Genomic DNA, 13,232 nt, shown 5'->3' with positions numbered 1-13,232 from the left:
AGGAGTTATGGCATACTGGAAGGGCGAGAAGAAGTGCATGTCTGCATTCTCGAGTGTGTGAATATTAAATAGTAAATACATTTAAAAGAAAGTATTAAAGAGATATACCCAATGAGATACCGAGTCCATGCCAGAAGGAAGGTGGGAGGAGAAGAAAGGAGAGAAAAGAAAGGAAAAAGATAACTGCGTCGATGCAAAGAGCGCTTCCGCTAACAGCTTCCAACCAGCGCTGCCGATAAAACGCCCGTAAAATGGTCCAGCTGAAAAAGAAGAGAAAATAATTTTCAAGAATAAGCCAAAAAAAAGAAAGCCGCCTTAAAGAGTATCTGTGCCCATGAACTCTCATGCACTGCGAATGGGCGACTGGGCCAAGGTGAAAACAAGAACAAACGAGCAACACGGCTTAGACGAATGCTAGCAGTGCAAGACTCTGCTTCGTCGTCTGGCTTTTAATCGATGTTCGGTATCCATGAGTTTGTTCTGCACCCATAGGCGAGATTCTTGATCCGTCTTAATATCGCTGCAGTTGAGCAGGTCGATCAGTGCGAGTTTAACCTGGAGATCGACGTCATTCGACCTGTCGCCATTGTCATCGGAGAGGTTGATGGTTGGGTCGAGGATATCAGCAAAGCAGCGAGATGAAGGCGGAGTGGATTGATATCGGATTGGAGACGGATGGCGTAGTATTTTGGCGGGTGGGGGGCATGGAGAGGATGGAGATTGTGAAGATAGCTGTGGCGACGGGATTTGGCGGTGTTGGCAGTGAGAATCGCGCATGTTTGCGTGACGAGCTGCGAGAGCCATCGAGTAGCTACGGGGGGTCGTTGGTGATTCGAGAATGGGCTCGTCAATGGAGAGAGTGTTTATTGATATCGGAATTGACTCCATGGTAATGGTTGTGACTGTTGTTCGCTGGTGGTGTGGTTTTTCTTTGGTGATGGTGGCGGGCCCCGTACGGAGTATAGGGGCGGATGCGAGCAAAGCAAGGCAAACGGCCACTTCAGAAGAGGAAAAGAAGCGAAAAATAAAATGTCAGTTTTCTGGTTTGATGGACTTTTTTTCGGTGTATGGCCTTTTGTGAACGGCGTCCTAGTGTTTATGCAGAAAGAGGAGAGATGTGTTGAGAAGGGAGGGTAAAAGGGGTATTTATCCGTCCCTAAAGCCCCTTGCGACGCTCAAATCAACGATCTCCTCCCTGTTGCTCCCTGGCCAGGCCATGTCATCGCTCCACTACTAGCGACAAGTTGCTGCGCAACCTCGAGTCTGACCGCTGTGGGACCATGATGTAATGGGCTTTAAATTAATTATGGAGATATGAACCCCTAGCAGCGGCCAATCATGCCTAGCAGGTTTCGCCGTTTGACAGAAGGATCGTAACTGACATAAGCCTATCCCCTTCCCTTGACGGTTCTCAAGGGCAAGGCTATCGGGGGCAGCCTGTTGGGAGCTCCCGGAGGCTACGGAGAAGTCCACATAAAAGGGCTCGTCGCGAGCATGAAGACACCGTGAGCTCGGAAAGTGGAAAAGTGAAGGTAAAAAATTATAAAAACTTGCTGGCGGGAAGATAAGAAAACTCTGTGGAAAATCTGAAAGCCTGAGGGTAAGGCCACTATGGGGTCATCTAGGAAGGTTATCGCAGTACTTGGCCCAGGCCGAGCGGAGGTCGTTGATCGGCCTCTGCCGGTGGTGAGAGACAGGTTTATGTTGGTAAAACCTGTTGCGATAGCGCTGAACCCGACCGACTGGAAACATATTGACGCTGGTGTGGTGGGAGCCGTCGTGGGCTGTGATTATTCCGGTATTGTGGAAGCCATAGGCAAGGGAGTCAGGAAGAAGTTCAAGAAGGGTGATAGGGTCTACGGCGTTGTCCATGGCTGCAACAGACAAGAACCAGACGACGGAGCGTTTGGCAACTACATCCTTGTCAAGGCAGACGTTCAGTCGCATATTCCAGACAACCTATCCTTCGAGGAGGCCGCCACACTCGGGGTAGGCATCATCACCGTGTGTCAAGGGTTATATCTTGGTCTTGGGTTGGATCTACCCACCTCCCCCAGCTTCAAGAGGACACCGGTCCTGATATACGGCGGAAGCACAGCGACTGGCTCGCTGGGCATCCAATTTGCAAAACTGTACGTTCCTTTGGAGGGGGAGTAGCGTTTGAAGATACCCATGGAGCTTGACGTCCAACCAAAAACCCGAAAAAGCCAATTGCAATTTTGACCTGGAAAAGGAATTATTTTCCAAGGCCATAATCGCACAAATCAACCGCTTTGCTGACGATAGAGAGCTCAACTCATAGGTCCGGCTTTGCCCCAATCGCAGTCTGCTCTCCGCGGAATTTCGAGTTTGTAAGAAGCCTAGGCGCCGTGGCAGCATTCGACTACCATGACTTGGATTGTGGCCTCAAAATCCGTGAGTTTACCGAGAATAGATTAAAACTCGCCTGGGACACGATATCGCTCCCTGCCAGCGCCCGCATATGCGCTCACGCCCTGTCCACCGGTTCCGGCGGTCGATACTTTGCTCTGCTGCCGGAGCCCTGTCCTCGAGACGACGTCGAATCAAGCTACACTATGGCCTACTATATGTTTGGTGAGAAAGTCCAAATGTCTGAGGATGGGCCGGTGATACCCCCGGACCACTCCGGGTTTCGATACGCGAAAGAATTTGTCTCCATGGCAAACCAACTGCTTGCGAACGGCAAGATCAAGGTCCATCCCCAAGAGGTGTGCGGGCGTGGCCTTGCGGGAGCCCTCGAAGGCCTCGAGAGCATGAGAGACGGCAAGATAACCCGGAGCAAGCTGGTATATCGGGTGGCGGAGACTCCTGGCCTAGAACCCCCGGAAGCAGCGTGAAGGAGGGGTGAAAAACATTCCCTCTGCATGTCTGTTCCTTTTTTTAGAATTCTATATGACGAAACGGCTCGTGTTGTCTCTGCCAAGTTGGCCCCCTTGTATGTACTTTGAAAGCATGTCATTCCTTGACTCGCATCAAGGAAAATGTACTTTTATGTCCTGGACGAATGAGATTGGAGAAGTCGCAGCGGTTGGCTTTGCGAGGTTTGCGGATGCTGATTGGCTGCTCACTCATTCTACTTAGTCATGACGTCAATTTATGCTTAGTTCACGTGATACATAACTCAATTTAAGCTCAGATTTATGCATAAATAAAGTGATCACGTGTCACACAATTTACATAAATAATATGCTTAGTCATCTCTTATCGCTCTCAATCACAAATTTACAGAAAGTTCACCAAAAAGACCAAAGAGAAAGCCGGAAGTTGGATAAAACATTGAACATTGGACAATTCAACAGAAGCCGCACAGGATGGTCCGAAAGCTCAAGCATCACGAGCAGAAGTAAGCAATTTTCTGTCATTTTTTCTTCTCTAACGGCTCCCGCTAAATAATTCTCTCTCCAGGCTCCTTAAAAAGGTCGATCTCTACACCTACAAATCCGACAACAACCACCGCGAGGCCACTATCCGACGCCGCTATCACCTCCAAGACCCCCTAGACTATAAAAAGTACAACGCTATATGCGGTTCCCTACGGCAATTAGCTCATAAGCTCTCCGCGTTAGACCCGGACTCCGACCCAGTGCGCAAACAGCTCGAGTCACAGATGCTAGAGAAGCTATGGTCGATGGGGATATTGAAACAAAACCGCGAGCAAGGGGCAGGGCTAAGTAAAGTCGAAAGAGAAGTTACCGTTAGCACATTTGCGAGGAGGAGACTGGGTGTGGTTATGGCAAGGAATGGGATGGTGGAGAGTGTTCCGTCGGTATGTTCATGCGTTACACACTCTACCTATGACGGGCTTGCTAATGGGACATGATAGGCTGTTAAGTTTATTGAGCAGGGACATGTGCGTGTTGGGACAGAGGTGGTTACCGACCCTGCTTTTCTGGTGACGAGGAATATGGAGGATTTCGTTACCTGGGTTGACTCGAGTAAGATTAAGAGGAATATCCTGCGGTACCAGGAGAAGCTGGATGATTTCGATTTGCTATGATTGTGGGATTTGTCTCGTTATATAAATATACCCTTGCACTGTTTTTGTCGCGCCGGAATATAAAAGTCTGTGTTTATAGTTGAGCGTTGAATTCAGACATGCACCGTTTGGTGGTCTCCCGCTTGAAACAAAGAGCAAAGCGCCTGGCGATTGAACCTCCTGATCGATCAGGCGGAAAGATATATATCCCGTTTTTGTAAACTGCATGGAGTTTGCAGGTCTTGCTAGGTATATATTGCACCCTCTGGCCAGTATTCTGCAAATGGCCTTCGCAAAGACGAGTCTAATCACTGCCCCGGGCGTCCGTCAAAGTTCTTTTCGCTATCTATAAAATATGAACGCATGGGAAATTATATAGCCCTCTGTCTATGGAGCCTGTGGAGGAGATTCACTGTACGAAGAAGCGGGATACTTAAATTCGACGATATCATCCGAGCACAAGACAATCTCGAAAAGGAGGATATAAAGATTATTGATAAGGCCAGACGCAAATATAATATATGATGGTAAGATATATAATCAAGTTATATAATATCGATAATAGTCCCACAAGCTTGCTAACTTAAAGAAGCCCACTTTGCAAGACCTTCTTTGACAGCGACTGCTATATCAGCGGTCATTTCAACTAGTGTACCTCTCACGAGTACATCGCATATTTTAGTAATGAGGAGTCATCTCTTTATAAAGGATGTGGTGATAGGTATCGGGTACGGATACTCTCTGGGCCTTATATTATATGTTTTGATTGATTCATTGGTTGATCTATTCACTGGTGGCGGCACGAATTCTATACCACAACCAATCAAGCATTATGCTCCATTCAAAAGAGTGACATCACATCATACGACGTGCCACGCGCACGACATTGGTAGCACACCTTGGTTTGACCAATTGCCTTCATTCTGGAAGTTTTTCCTTTTTCTTACAATATTTGACGACAGTTAGTCGTCGAATCAGTTGGTTACAACAAGTCAGATGTCATTAGAGAGCCGCAATAGCTCGAGACTACAGTGACGTCTATAGACGGCAAGCTCGATAGCCAGTCGTGATCCTCGCCACCCCATACCCATGTTTACAATGCAGCTGTGTCTATTTCGAGACGGGTGAGGTTTTTAAGAATTCGCCAAGTTTCCTTGCATTCGTCGTACAACTTGTCATACGGCGCGGGCAGTGGCGTGTCTAGCGCTATTCTAGACATAAACGACCGCCGCTCCCCTTATTTCTTAGGTGCATTCTTAGATAGCAGCGTTTTGAGCTTCAGGTCTGTAGTATTCGAAAAGGCCGAGATCCATCTGCGTGGGAATGGTATGTTTACGATAGCGGCAACCTTCCGCTGCTGCGTTACAACACCAAGACGGCCGACGCGATGGCCAAGTACTTCGACAGATTGGTAGGCGAAGCACTTCTTTAAGAGATAGAGTGATACCCACTGACTAAAGGGCGTCAAGTACTGCGTCTAGGTTAGCGATATGTGTGTCAAGCGACATCGAGTAGATTATAATGCCGTCGATATACACAAGGACAAATGACCACAAACATATATTGAGCCTAACTAATATTGTATATAATATCAAATCGACCTGCTTATCGACCCCCTAGGCACCAACATACTCATCAGCCTGCCATTCGCCCAGCAATAAATTAGGGTTTTTGATAAGTTGGAGTGTTGTACGCTGTACTCTGTACTCCGTACTACATTTGCTATTTAAATGAGGATCGGTAGTACCACAGGGGGGAAGCGACCATCAGGTTAACGTCCGAGGCGCCAGTTTATTAATCGCTTCTAAATTGCTCCGTACCCAATGTTGTTATAAGCTCTTTGTATCTCACACTATCGAATCCACCTCTATCCATCATGGGCGGCGGTGAAAGTTTCCCTGGGTTCCCCCACCCCAATCCCACAGTATCCTACTGGCAAATGCCTCCGCATCATATCGCAAACCACCGAACAACATCAGCCCTGCCAACGTCCCATAAATTTGACTATATTATCGTGGGCTCAGGTATCTCCGGCGCGGCCATAGCATACAAACTCCTAACACGCAATGCTGGCCTCTCGATTCTTATGCTCGAGGCCCGCACATCGGCCTCGGGCGCTTCGGGCCGTAACGGAGGCCACTGTCGGGCTGGGTTTTGGCTTAACTACAGCCGTTATGCCCAGGCCCTAGGCGAAGACGAGGCGCTCAAGTTCGAGAGGCTCGAGGAGGCCAATGTCCAGGACATTGCGGATTTTGTGCGCGACCACCATGTCGATTGCGACTTTGCCAATGTTGAGACAGCGGATGTCTATGTCACTCAGGAGGAGTGGGCAGCTGTATTGGATGTTCTTGAGGCTCGAGATGAGGTTAAACGTCGGAAGCCCGACCTTGCGCCCTCGATTCGTCGGAGAGTCTTGCATGGACAAGAGGCCAGGAAACATATGGGAATGCCTGCCATTGTTGGAGCCATTTCTTGGCCCGCCCATACCCAGAACCCGTATCGTCTGGTATGCCGGATGCTGGAGCTTAGCTTGGAGAAGGGTCTCAATCTGCAAACCACAACGACAGCACTTGACATTACTGCGCACGCACAAGGGGACGGTTGGCTCGTCAACACGGACAGGGGCACCGTCCATGCAAACCAAGTCGTCCTTGCCACCAATGGCTACACGAATCCCCTACACCGTGGCCTAGCTGCTACGGGCTTCCTGACACCCGCAAGGAGCCAGGCTACTGCCTTGAGGCCTGGAAAGAATATGCTAGATGACCCGGAAGCACTATTGCGCGGTAGTGCAGGGCTTAATGACGCCGGCAGCGGTGACTACCTCATGTACCATGCTCAAGACCACCTTCTCATCTACGGTGGCGGCAGAAGTCACTCCAAGACTGGCGATCGTGACACCACGAACGATGCTATAGTAAATCCGGACATTGCCAACTATCTCCACCGTGCGCCTTCCCAGTTCTTTAGTCCCGAGGCGTGGGGTGACGACAGTCGTGCTGTCAGGGACTGGTCGGGTATCACCTGTTACACACCCGACACGTTCCCTCTTGTCGGTGAATCCCCGGGCCAGAAGGGATTGTGGATGTCTGTGGGTATGAATGGACATGGCAGTACGTTTCTTACCATTTGCCTTATTTAAGTCGTGAAATAACTGACCTGGAATTACAGTGGCTATGGCCTTTCGTTGTGCTGAGGCGTTAGTAGAGATGATGACGACTGGGAAAGAACCGGAATGGTTTCCAAAGTCATTTAGGCTGCAGCGCGCATGGGGAACCGTTGAATTCACCAATTAGAGGCTAAATTGTACCATTTATATGTGAGATAATTAAGCTATGAACAAGAAGGCATCTCAGAAGCTCAGGTAGCTGTCGAAATTCATTCTCAAAACAGTGTACAACTACGCAATTCTCTAGGTGCGCTGAGCCACCTCAAATGCCTGTTCAAAGTCAGCGATAAGATCTTGTATGTCCTCTATCCCCAAAGATAGGCGAAATAGGATCTCGAAAACTCCCATGGCCGCATTCTCTCCCGGCGTACACTGCTTGTGCCACTACCACTGACCCATTTAGTTGCAGAGTGGATGATAATGTCGGCACCCCAGGAGGCTGGCTGGCAGAAATACCCTCCCGCCGTGAAGGTGGCATCGACAACGAGAGGCAGTTGTGCCTTATGTGTTATCTAGCTTGACTGCACCTATTTCCTTTCTTCACCAGTATGCCAATTGCTGCATAGATAATATTTACAGAGACAAGTATGGGCATTGGGATCTAGGTGTTGCCAGTTTATAGTAAATCTGTGCGGGAAATCATCGAGTGTATGCGTGGTGTACTTATATATGTAATAACTAATGTGTGTAGGAGGTATAATCCATGTGTGAATATCACATTAACACACAAAGAAAATCAACCAGGCCATTCTCCGCTAGTTAGATTCCACTACCCATGGCGTCGTATTCATTCTCCTAATTCTATAACTTGCTAATCACAATCGACCTAGTTTCCAAGCTCGTTCAGGCTGGAGAGTGCTGGCGCAAGTTTATTTACAAACGAGACGTGGGTAGGCTATTTTTTAAGTAAGCATAGATAGGCACAAAAGTATATGCGGGAATCCTTACATCGTACGTCGTTGACTGGATGGGTGCGGCGTATATCTACCCGCGAGGAATCAGCTTACATAGAGGGAACGCTCAAAAGTGTAGCCGCCAATGCCATAATGCTCAGGGTGACAATGGTCCGAAGTATGACCTCGAAAAATCCACGTCAGAGTGGCTGGTATCCAAAACAACATATTACTTTAATCGTGAGTCGATGACGGACTCTGGGTAAGATATGCCCCATTCCCTGTACTCTACTTGAGACCAACAGTTGTCCCAAAGAGACTCTTTCCTTAATCATATGCAAGCGAAGCATAGCGGCGGCGATCAACATATTAATCATCCACTTGATACCTCGATGAATTAGTAACTGGTATTAAACGGAAGGTTGATCTGCGGACCAACTAGGCATCAAACGGGTTATATACGTTGGTTTGTTGGAATGCCATGCCGACGAAGTTCTTTGTTTTGCTCTTTGTCCCTGATGTATAATATCAACATCTGTGATGGAATTTAACTATCTATGCAATGCATATAGAACAAATGAAAAGGGGTATCCCTGACCCCTAATTGCTAGTAATAAAGAACTTGGGAAAAAATGCTTTTGACTGTGAAACATCTGGTATCATATGCTTGTGTGATATGGTAGGGGGATAATGCAGGATAATAGGAACTGGGGATGGTGGATTAAAGCAAGTATGTAGAGCGCAAAAATATCAAGTGTAGGGACAGTGCTGAAGGGGAGCGTGAATATCCTGGGGGCTTTCTTATGCATGGGCAGTGTCTTGTTGCTCGCTGTGCTGTAAAATCAATTAAATCAATAGCTATGCTGGGTAATGTCAATGTGGTATCATTAGAATCAGAATGCATGGGGAAGGGGGTTAATGAGTGGCCGTAATGCGTAATGCATGAAAAGGGACATAAACTTAGACGAAAGACGAGTTACGTCTGCTGACGAAAGGCCGCCACGATTTGATGGGAATGGGAGCAGAATTCTCCTTCTCATTGACAGGCTGAACAGCCTCATTCTCTGACTTGAGTCTAGTAAGCGCTGAGACGAGTCCGTTTCTCAAAACGCCTAGCCCCGGACGCGATGGTTGATCGGCTACTGTATCAGCATCTTCTTCCTCTGGGATATCCATGCGGAATCTCCTCACGCTGCCGTCATCCTTTGCATGGCCGGCCTTGCACTCTTCGAAAAAGGGCGCTCGGGCATCTTTACTCTGACACCACTGGGGAGCAAACTTTCTCCAGGCGCCACGTATCCCGCGACTGGCACGGTCAATCTTCTCATATTCCCTCCGCCTGGTTGAGGGGGAAGTCCAGTCTATTACTGTCTTGGGGAGAGGCGGTGGTGAAGAGGAGATGTTGATAGTTTCGTCATTCAGGGGGTTCCATGTGGACTGGTTGATGGGCGGAGACGGGATGCCATCCGACTGGAATGGAGAAGTAGGCGTGTTTTCTGGCCTGAGCAGTGGAGATGCAGAAGCTGAGTGTTGAGTATGTTGGAAAGAAGGGCGCCTGGCTGGTGCGGTAGAGGCGTGTGAGTTGGCGTGGCGGGCTGATAAGGGGTTGCGGTCTGTAGGAGACGACGATAGCTCTTTGTATGGCCCTGTCTGACTGAACAGAAGGCAGCTTTCCCGATGCAGAGTAATGAGATCGCGCTCGTTACGCTGCGAGCTGCTACTTGTATCTGACCGAGAGGATGTATATTTGACATATGTCCCAGTCCCAGTCCCAGATCTCCCGCGTAGATGCTGCATGCTACGCCTCGGCCTGGTTGACGAAGTTGACCTGGAAGACGAAGAGGCCTGTCCCCTTGACGTCCGCCGCCGCTCTATGGAGAAGGAGGACGCTCTGGATCCCGCATCACTTGGTTTATATGTAGATGTAGCGGTACAAGTAGACGTAGTGGCAGATGGCTTGATCAAGCTCTGCACCTCCGGGATGTCCTCGTCGTCAGCGCTAGACATGGAGAAGGTCGATACTGGGCTTCCGGTGGCCGTGTACGTCCTACCGGGCAGCGCCAGGTCTGTCACCGTCTGCGTATCGAGTTCTGTTACTTGGAATGGTGGGAAATAGGATGCTTCATCTCCAGCAGAGGCACCAAAGGGGCGCTGGTCTTCGAAGAGGAAGGACGTTATATAGTCTTCTTTGCTGCTGGTATTCTGCTTCTTCTGGGTCTTGGGTATGTAGATAAAGGGAGAAGAGATAGCATCATCTTCACTGATCCCGCCATCACTTGCTTGAGTCTGGCATGTGAGGCCGGCCATGATGGCTGGTGCTGGTTGGTGATGCTTAGTCGGAGGTTGTAGACGTCTTTCTTTGTACCAGAGTCAGCAGACTTCCACCAGCTTCAACCTCAAACGTCAACCTCAACTTTAGCTGTAAATGAACTGACTTACGCTCTTTGGCCAGAGAAGACAGAAGATCCCTCTTTAACGGTCTATCTATAAGGGCCAGATGACATGTGAAGGAGAAGAAAGAAGAAGAAGGCAGCTTGGTGATTGGGTGCGCATGTGGAGGTAATCAGGAGACAAGCTGTTGATCACTCGAAGCTCAACCTTGAAGCCTTGCTGACTGCCTTATAGATGGAGACGATAAGTTATAATTTGAGGATGCTGGTAATGAAGAAGAAAATGAAGAAGCTGGGTAGAGGTGCCACCGCCAGCAGTGAAGAGTGCGAGCAATATATATATATCAGGCGCGTGAATATATATAGAACGAGGACTGCAGCAGCAAGCGCCGAGGAGCATCAAAAACAACGACGGAAGAGCCGATAGCCAGGCGCCTACTGAGACTGAGAAGCTCACCAGTCATGTCTCTATGCCTTCATGTCTCTGGGTCGACTCCTGTCACAGCTGGCGCGCAAGACATCTTCCATCAGGGACGGACAGACAAGCAGACAGGGAACCCTCAGCCGTTATAACCAGTCAGTCAAACTACTGATGCAAAAGAATGCAGAAAAAATGACAACCCCCATCCTCGGAGCGGGGCAAAAGTGACCAAAGGTCCTCTTCTTCGATCGATCTTCTTCTGTTTCTGCTCCTCCAACACCCCCCCTGATTGGGCGCCATCGCCTCCCCCTTCTCACCGTAAGTGTGTGGGAGTGTGTTTTTGACGGACGGGAGTATGTCGCCCGCGCAGGGGCACACGGGAAGGGCGAACCAGAAGCAAAAGGGAAAAAGACTAAAGGGGAGAGAACAGGCGGTTACAAGGGAAAAAGGAACGAAAACCCGCCTGACCCTTGCCCATGCGTCATGCATCATTCATGCACCTCCGGAGGGAGAAAATAGTCTGGCGAATCGTGGCTCAGCGTGGCGGCGGATCGAGCTCTGGCTTGCTGGCCGGTTATTGGGCCTTGCAGGTTGTTTATCAGGGTTAGCTTGAGTTAGTATCCCCGGCTCGCCTTGTCGGGCTCGGACTGGAGCAGACTCTGACTTGAGCTGCAATGCATACTGCATGGCTCTCTAGTTCGTTCGCACTTAAGTACGGTTGGGGTTGATCAGCCAGGGGGAAAGAGAAAGGCGAGAGCAAAGTTGCGGTCGACCCGGACGAACCGGTTCGAAATATCGACGTGTTCAGTTCCTGTTTATACCCGCCATGTTTATGTGCACTCCCGACTCCGTATAAATAATTAAGTATGGGGTGCGCTGGCGTTGTGTCAAACAATAGACCGGAAAAATGGGATTTTCGCGCATATAATGCTATTATGGCTGATAGGCGAAGCAATATGCAGGCGGACAAAGTTGTGTCAAGTCTCTTTGCCGGTCACACGTCCGAAGTCGCTGGCAAAAGTCGGACAGAAAAGCAGGTCACTTGCATGCTGGACCAGGAGCCACATAGTAGCGGTGACCTGCTGCATAGATAAGGAGTCGACTCCGAACGAGTAACTCGGCATATGCATACGAGATGACAACTTTGACAGGAAACTCAAGATATCAGGACATCCTGTGCGTCTCTCGTTGCCGTTGAATGTCAAGAAGAAGATTCATTGCATGTAAGTCATGAGATAGATACAGGTACGTCAAACATCTACACTGAATACGTAAACTCCGCGTTCTCTATGTCCGTCAGGTCAAGCCACCTAGTTTATCGCCATCAGTAAGTCAGTCGAACAGAAGAAAAAAAGGGAAAGAGAAGACTTACTCCTGATTCTCGACCTTGGTGTAGCCCGGCTCGGCTCTGAGTTTGGCCTTCTTTTCGTTCTGTCGGTTATACCACCACCAGATGAAGTACATGTCGACCAGACAGGCCGAGAAACATGCCAGGATAGTTGCTTTGGCGGGCGTATACTCTGGGGCATGCTCGGGGCGGAACGTTTGTGGCCCTGCAGTCGATACGTCAGCATGAGCAGCCCGACTGACTGACGGACATGAATCAACCTACCGATGATGTTTCCTACACAATATCCGATCAGGTACAACGCAGCAACGGTGGTTTTCTTGGTGTACCCTGCCACGTTCGAAGATATCAAGCCTAGGATGCACACGAATGGAGTCGGACAGGCCAGAGTCAGGTAGTAACCTATCAGACGGCCGACGGAGAGGCTCTCGGGCAAAGCTATCATGAGAGCTGTGCCGAGGATGGCGACAAGGAGGCCGCCCGATGAAACGAGGATACGCTGCTGGTAGTAGTCGCCGAGGAAACCGTTGAGAAGCAAGGCTACGACTTCGACAGCACCAGCGGGGGTGCCGTAGAGCAGACTCTGCTCGGGCGTATACCCGAATCCGACGATCTATGGACATTTAGCTGCTTATCCTATGGCAGAATTAGAATGACCAAGAGGTATGTACTTACCAACTGGCTGAAGAAGTTGCTGATACCGCCTGCCGAGGTCTATTAGCATCTATCAATCTCGACATTATCGATCACACGGATCAACGCTCACCGTTAGGGATATCCGCTGCGATGGCATAAAAGACAAACGCCCAGGTCATTGGGTCGGCTAATGCTTCTTTAAACTGGTACAGCTTAAAGTGTTTGTTGCCAATACCCTGCTGGTTAACTCTCACTCTCTCCACGGCCAGGATACGGTCTTCCTTCTTCAGCCAACGGGCATTAAGCTGATTATCCGGAATCAGCCAGTAGAACCCCAAGCCCAGCGTGACGGTCAAGAGACCGGTAAGAAGGAAGACT

The 13,232-nt window shown here is 49.3% G+C and overlaps 6 protein-coding genes across 6 annotated transcripts; 3 read left to right on the top strand and 3 right to left on the bottom strand.

Annotated features, from left to right (window-relative positions):
* Positions 1-414: 414 nt before the first annotated feature.
* Positions 415-888, bottom strand: MGYG_08001 (hypothetical protein; the record flags this gene model as incomplete). The annotated part of the gene is made up of 1 exon (XM_003169785.1): positions 415-888. The coding sequence occupies one exon, from the start codon at positions 886-888 to the stop codon at positions 415-417; it is 474 nt and encodes a 157-aa protein (XP_003169833.1).
* Positions 889-1,611: 723 nt separating this feature from the next.
* On the top strand, positions 1,612-2,858 carry MGYG_08000 (toxD protein; the record flags this gene model as incomplete). The annotated part of the gene is made up of 2 exons (XM_003169784.1): positions 1,612-2,132; positions 2,303-2,858. 2 exons carry the CDS (start codon positions 1,612-1,614, stop codon positions 2,856-2,858), a joined length of 1,077 nt encoding a protein of 358 aa, XP_003169832.1.
* A 474-nt stretch (positions 2,859-3,332) lies between these two features.
* MGYG_07999 (U3 small nucleolar ribonucleoprotein IMP3) lies at positions 3,333-4,018 on the top strand (the record flags this gene model as incomplete). Its single annotated transcript, XM_003169783.1, has 3 exons — positions 3,333-3,364; positions 3,427-3,787; positions 3,845-4,018. 3 exons carry the CDS (start codon positions 3,333-3,335, stop codon positions 4,016-4,018), a joined length of 567 nt encoding a protein of 188 aa, XP_003169831.1.
* Positions 4,019-5,873: 1,855 nt separating this feature from the next.
* Positions 5,874-8,325, top strand: MGYG_07998 (hypothetical protein; the record flags this gene model as incomplete). Its single annotated transcript, XM_003169782.1, has 2 exons — positions 5,874-7,110; positions 8,087-8,325. 2 exons carry the CDS (start codon positions 5,874-5,876, stop codon positions 8,323-8,325), a joined length of 1,476 nt encoding a protein of 491 aa, XP_003169830.1.
* Positions 8,326-9,019: 694 nt separating this feature from the next.
* On the bottom strand, positions 9,020-10,366 carry MGYG_07997 (hypothetical protein; the record flags this gene model as incomplete). Its single annotated transcript, XM_003169781.1, has 1 exon — positions 9,020-10,366. The coding sequence occupies one exon, from the start codon at positions 10,364-10,366 to the stop codon at positions 9,020-9,022; it is 1,347 nt and encodes a 448-aa protein (XP_003169829.1).
* Positions 10,367-12,128: 1,762 nt separating this feature from the next.
* Positions 12,129-13,033, bottom strand: MGYG_07996 (allantoate permease; the record flags this gene model as incomplete). Its single annotated transcript, XM_003169780.1, has 5 exons — positions 12,129-12,180; positions 12,243-12,423; positions 12,483-12,831; positions 12,894-12,922; positions 12,985-13,033. 5 exons carry the CDS (start codon positions 13,031-13,033, stop codon positions 12,129-12,131), a joined length of 660 nt encoding a protein of 219 aa, XP_003169828.1.
* Positions 13,034-13,232: the final 199 nt, after the last annotated feature.

The sequence above is a fragment of the Nannizzia gypsea genome, genomic scaffold, assembly GCF_000150975.2.
Source record: "Nannizzia gypsea CBS 118893 supercont1.8 genomic scaffold, whole genome shotgun sequence".
NCBI classification, from domain to species: Eukaryota; Fungi; Ascomycota; class Eurotiomycetes; order Onygenales; family Arthrodermataceae; genus Nannizzia; species Nannizzia gypsea.
This window is presented reverse-complemented; position numbering and strand designations above follow the sequence as displayed.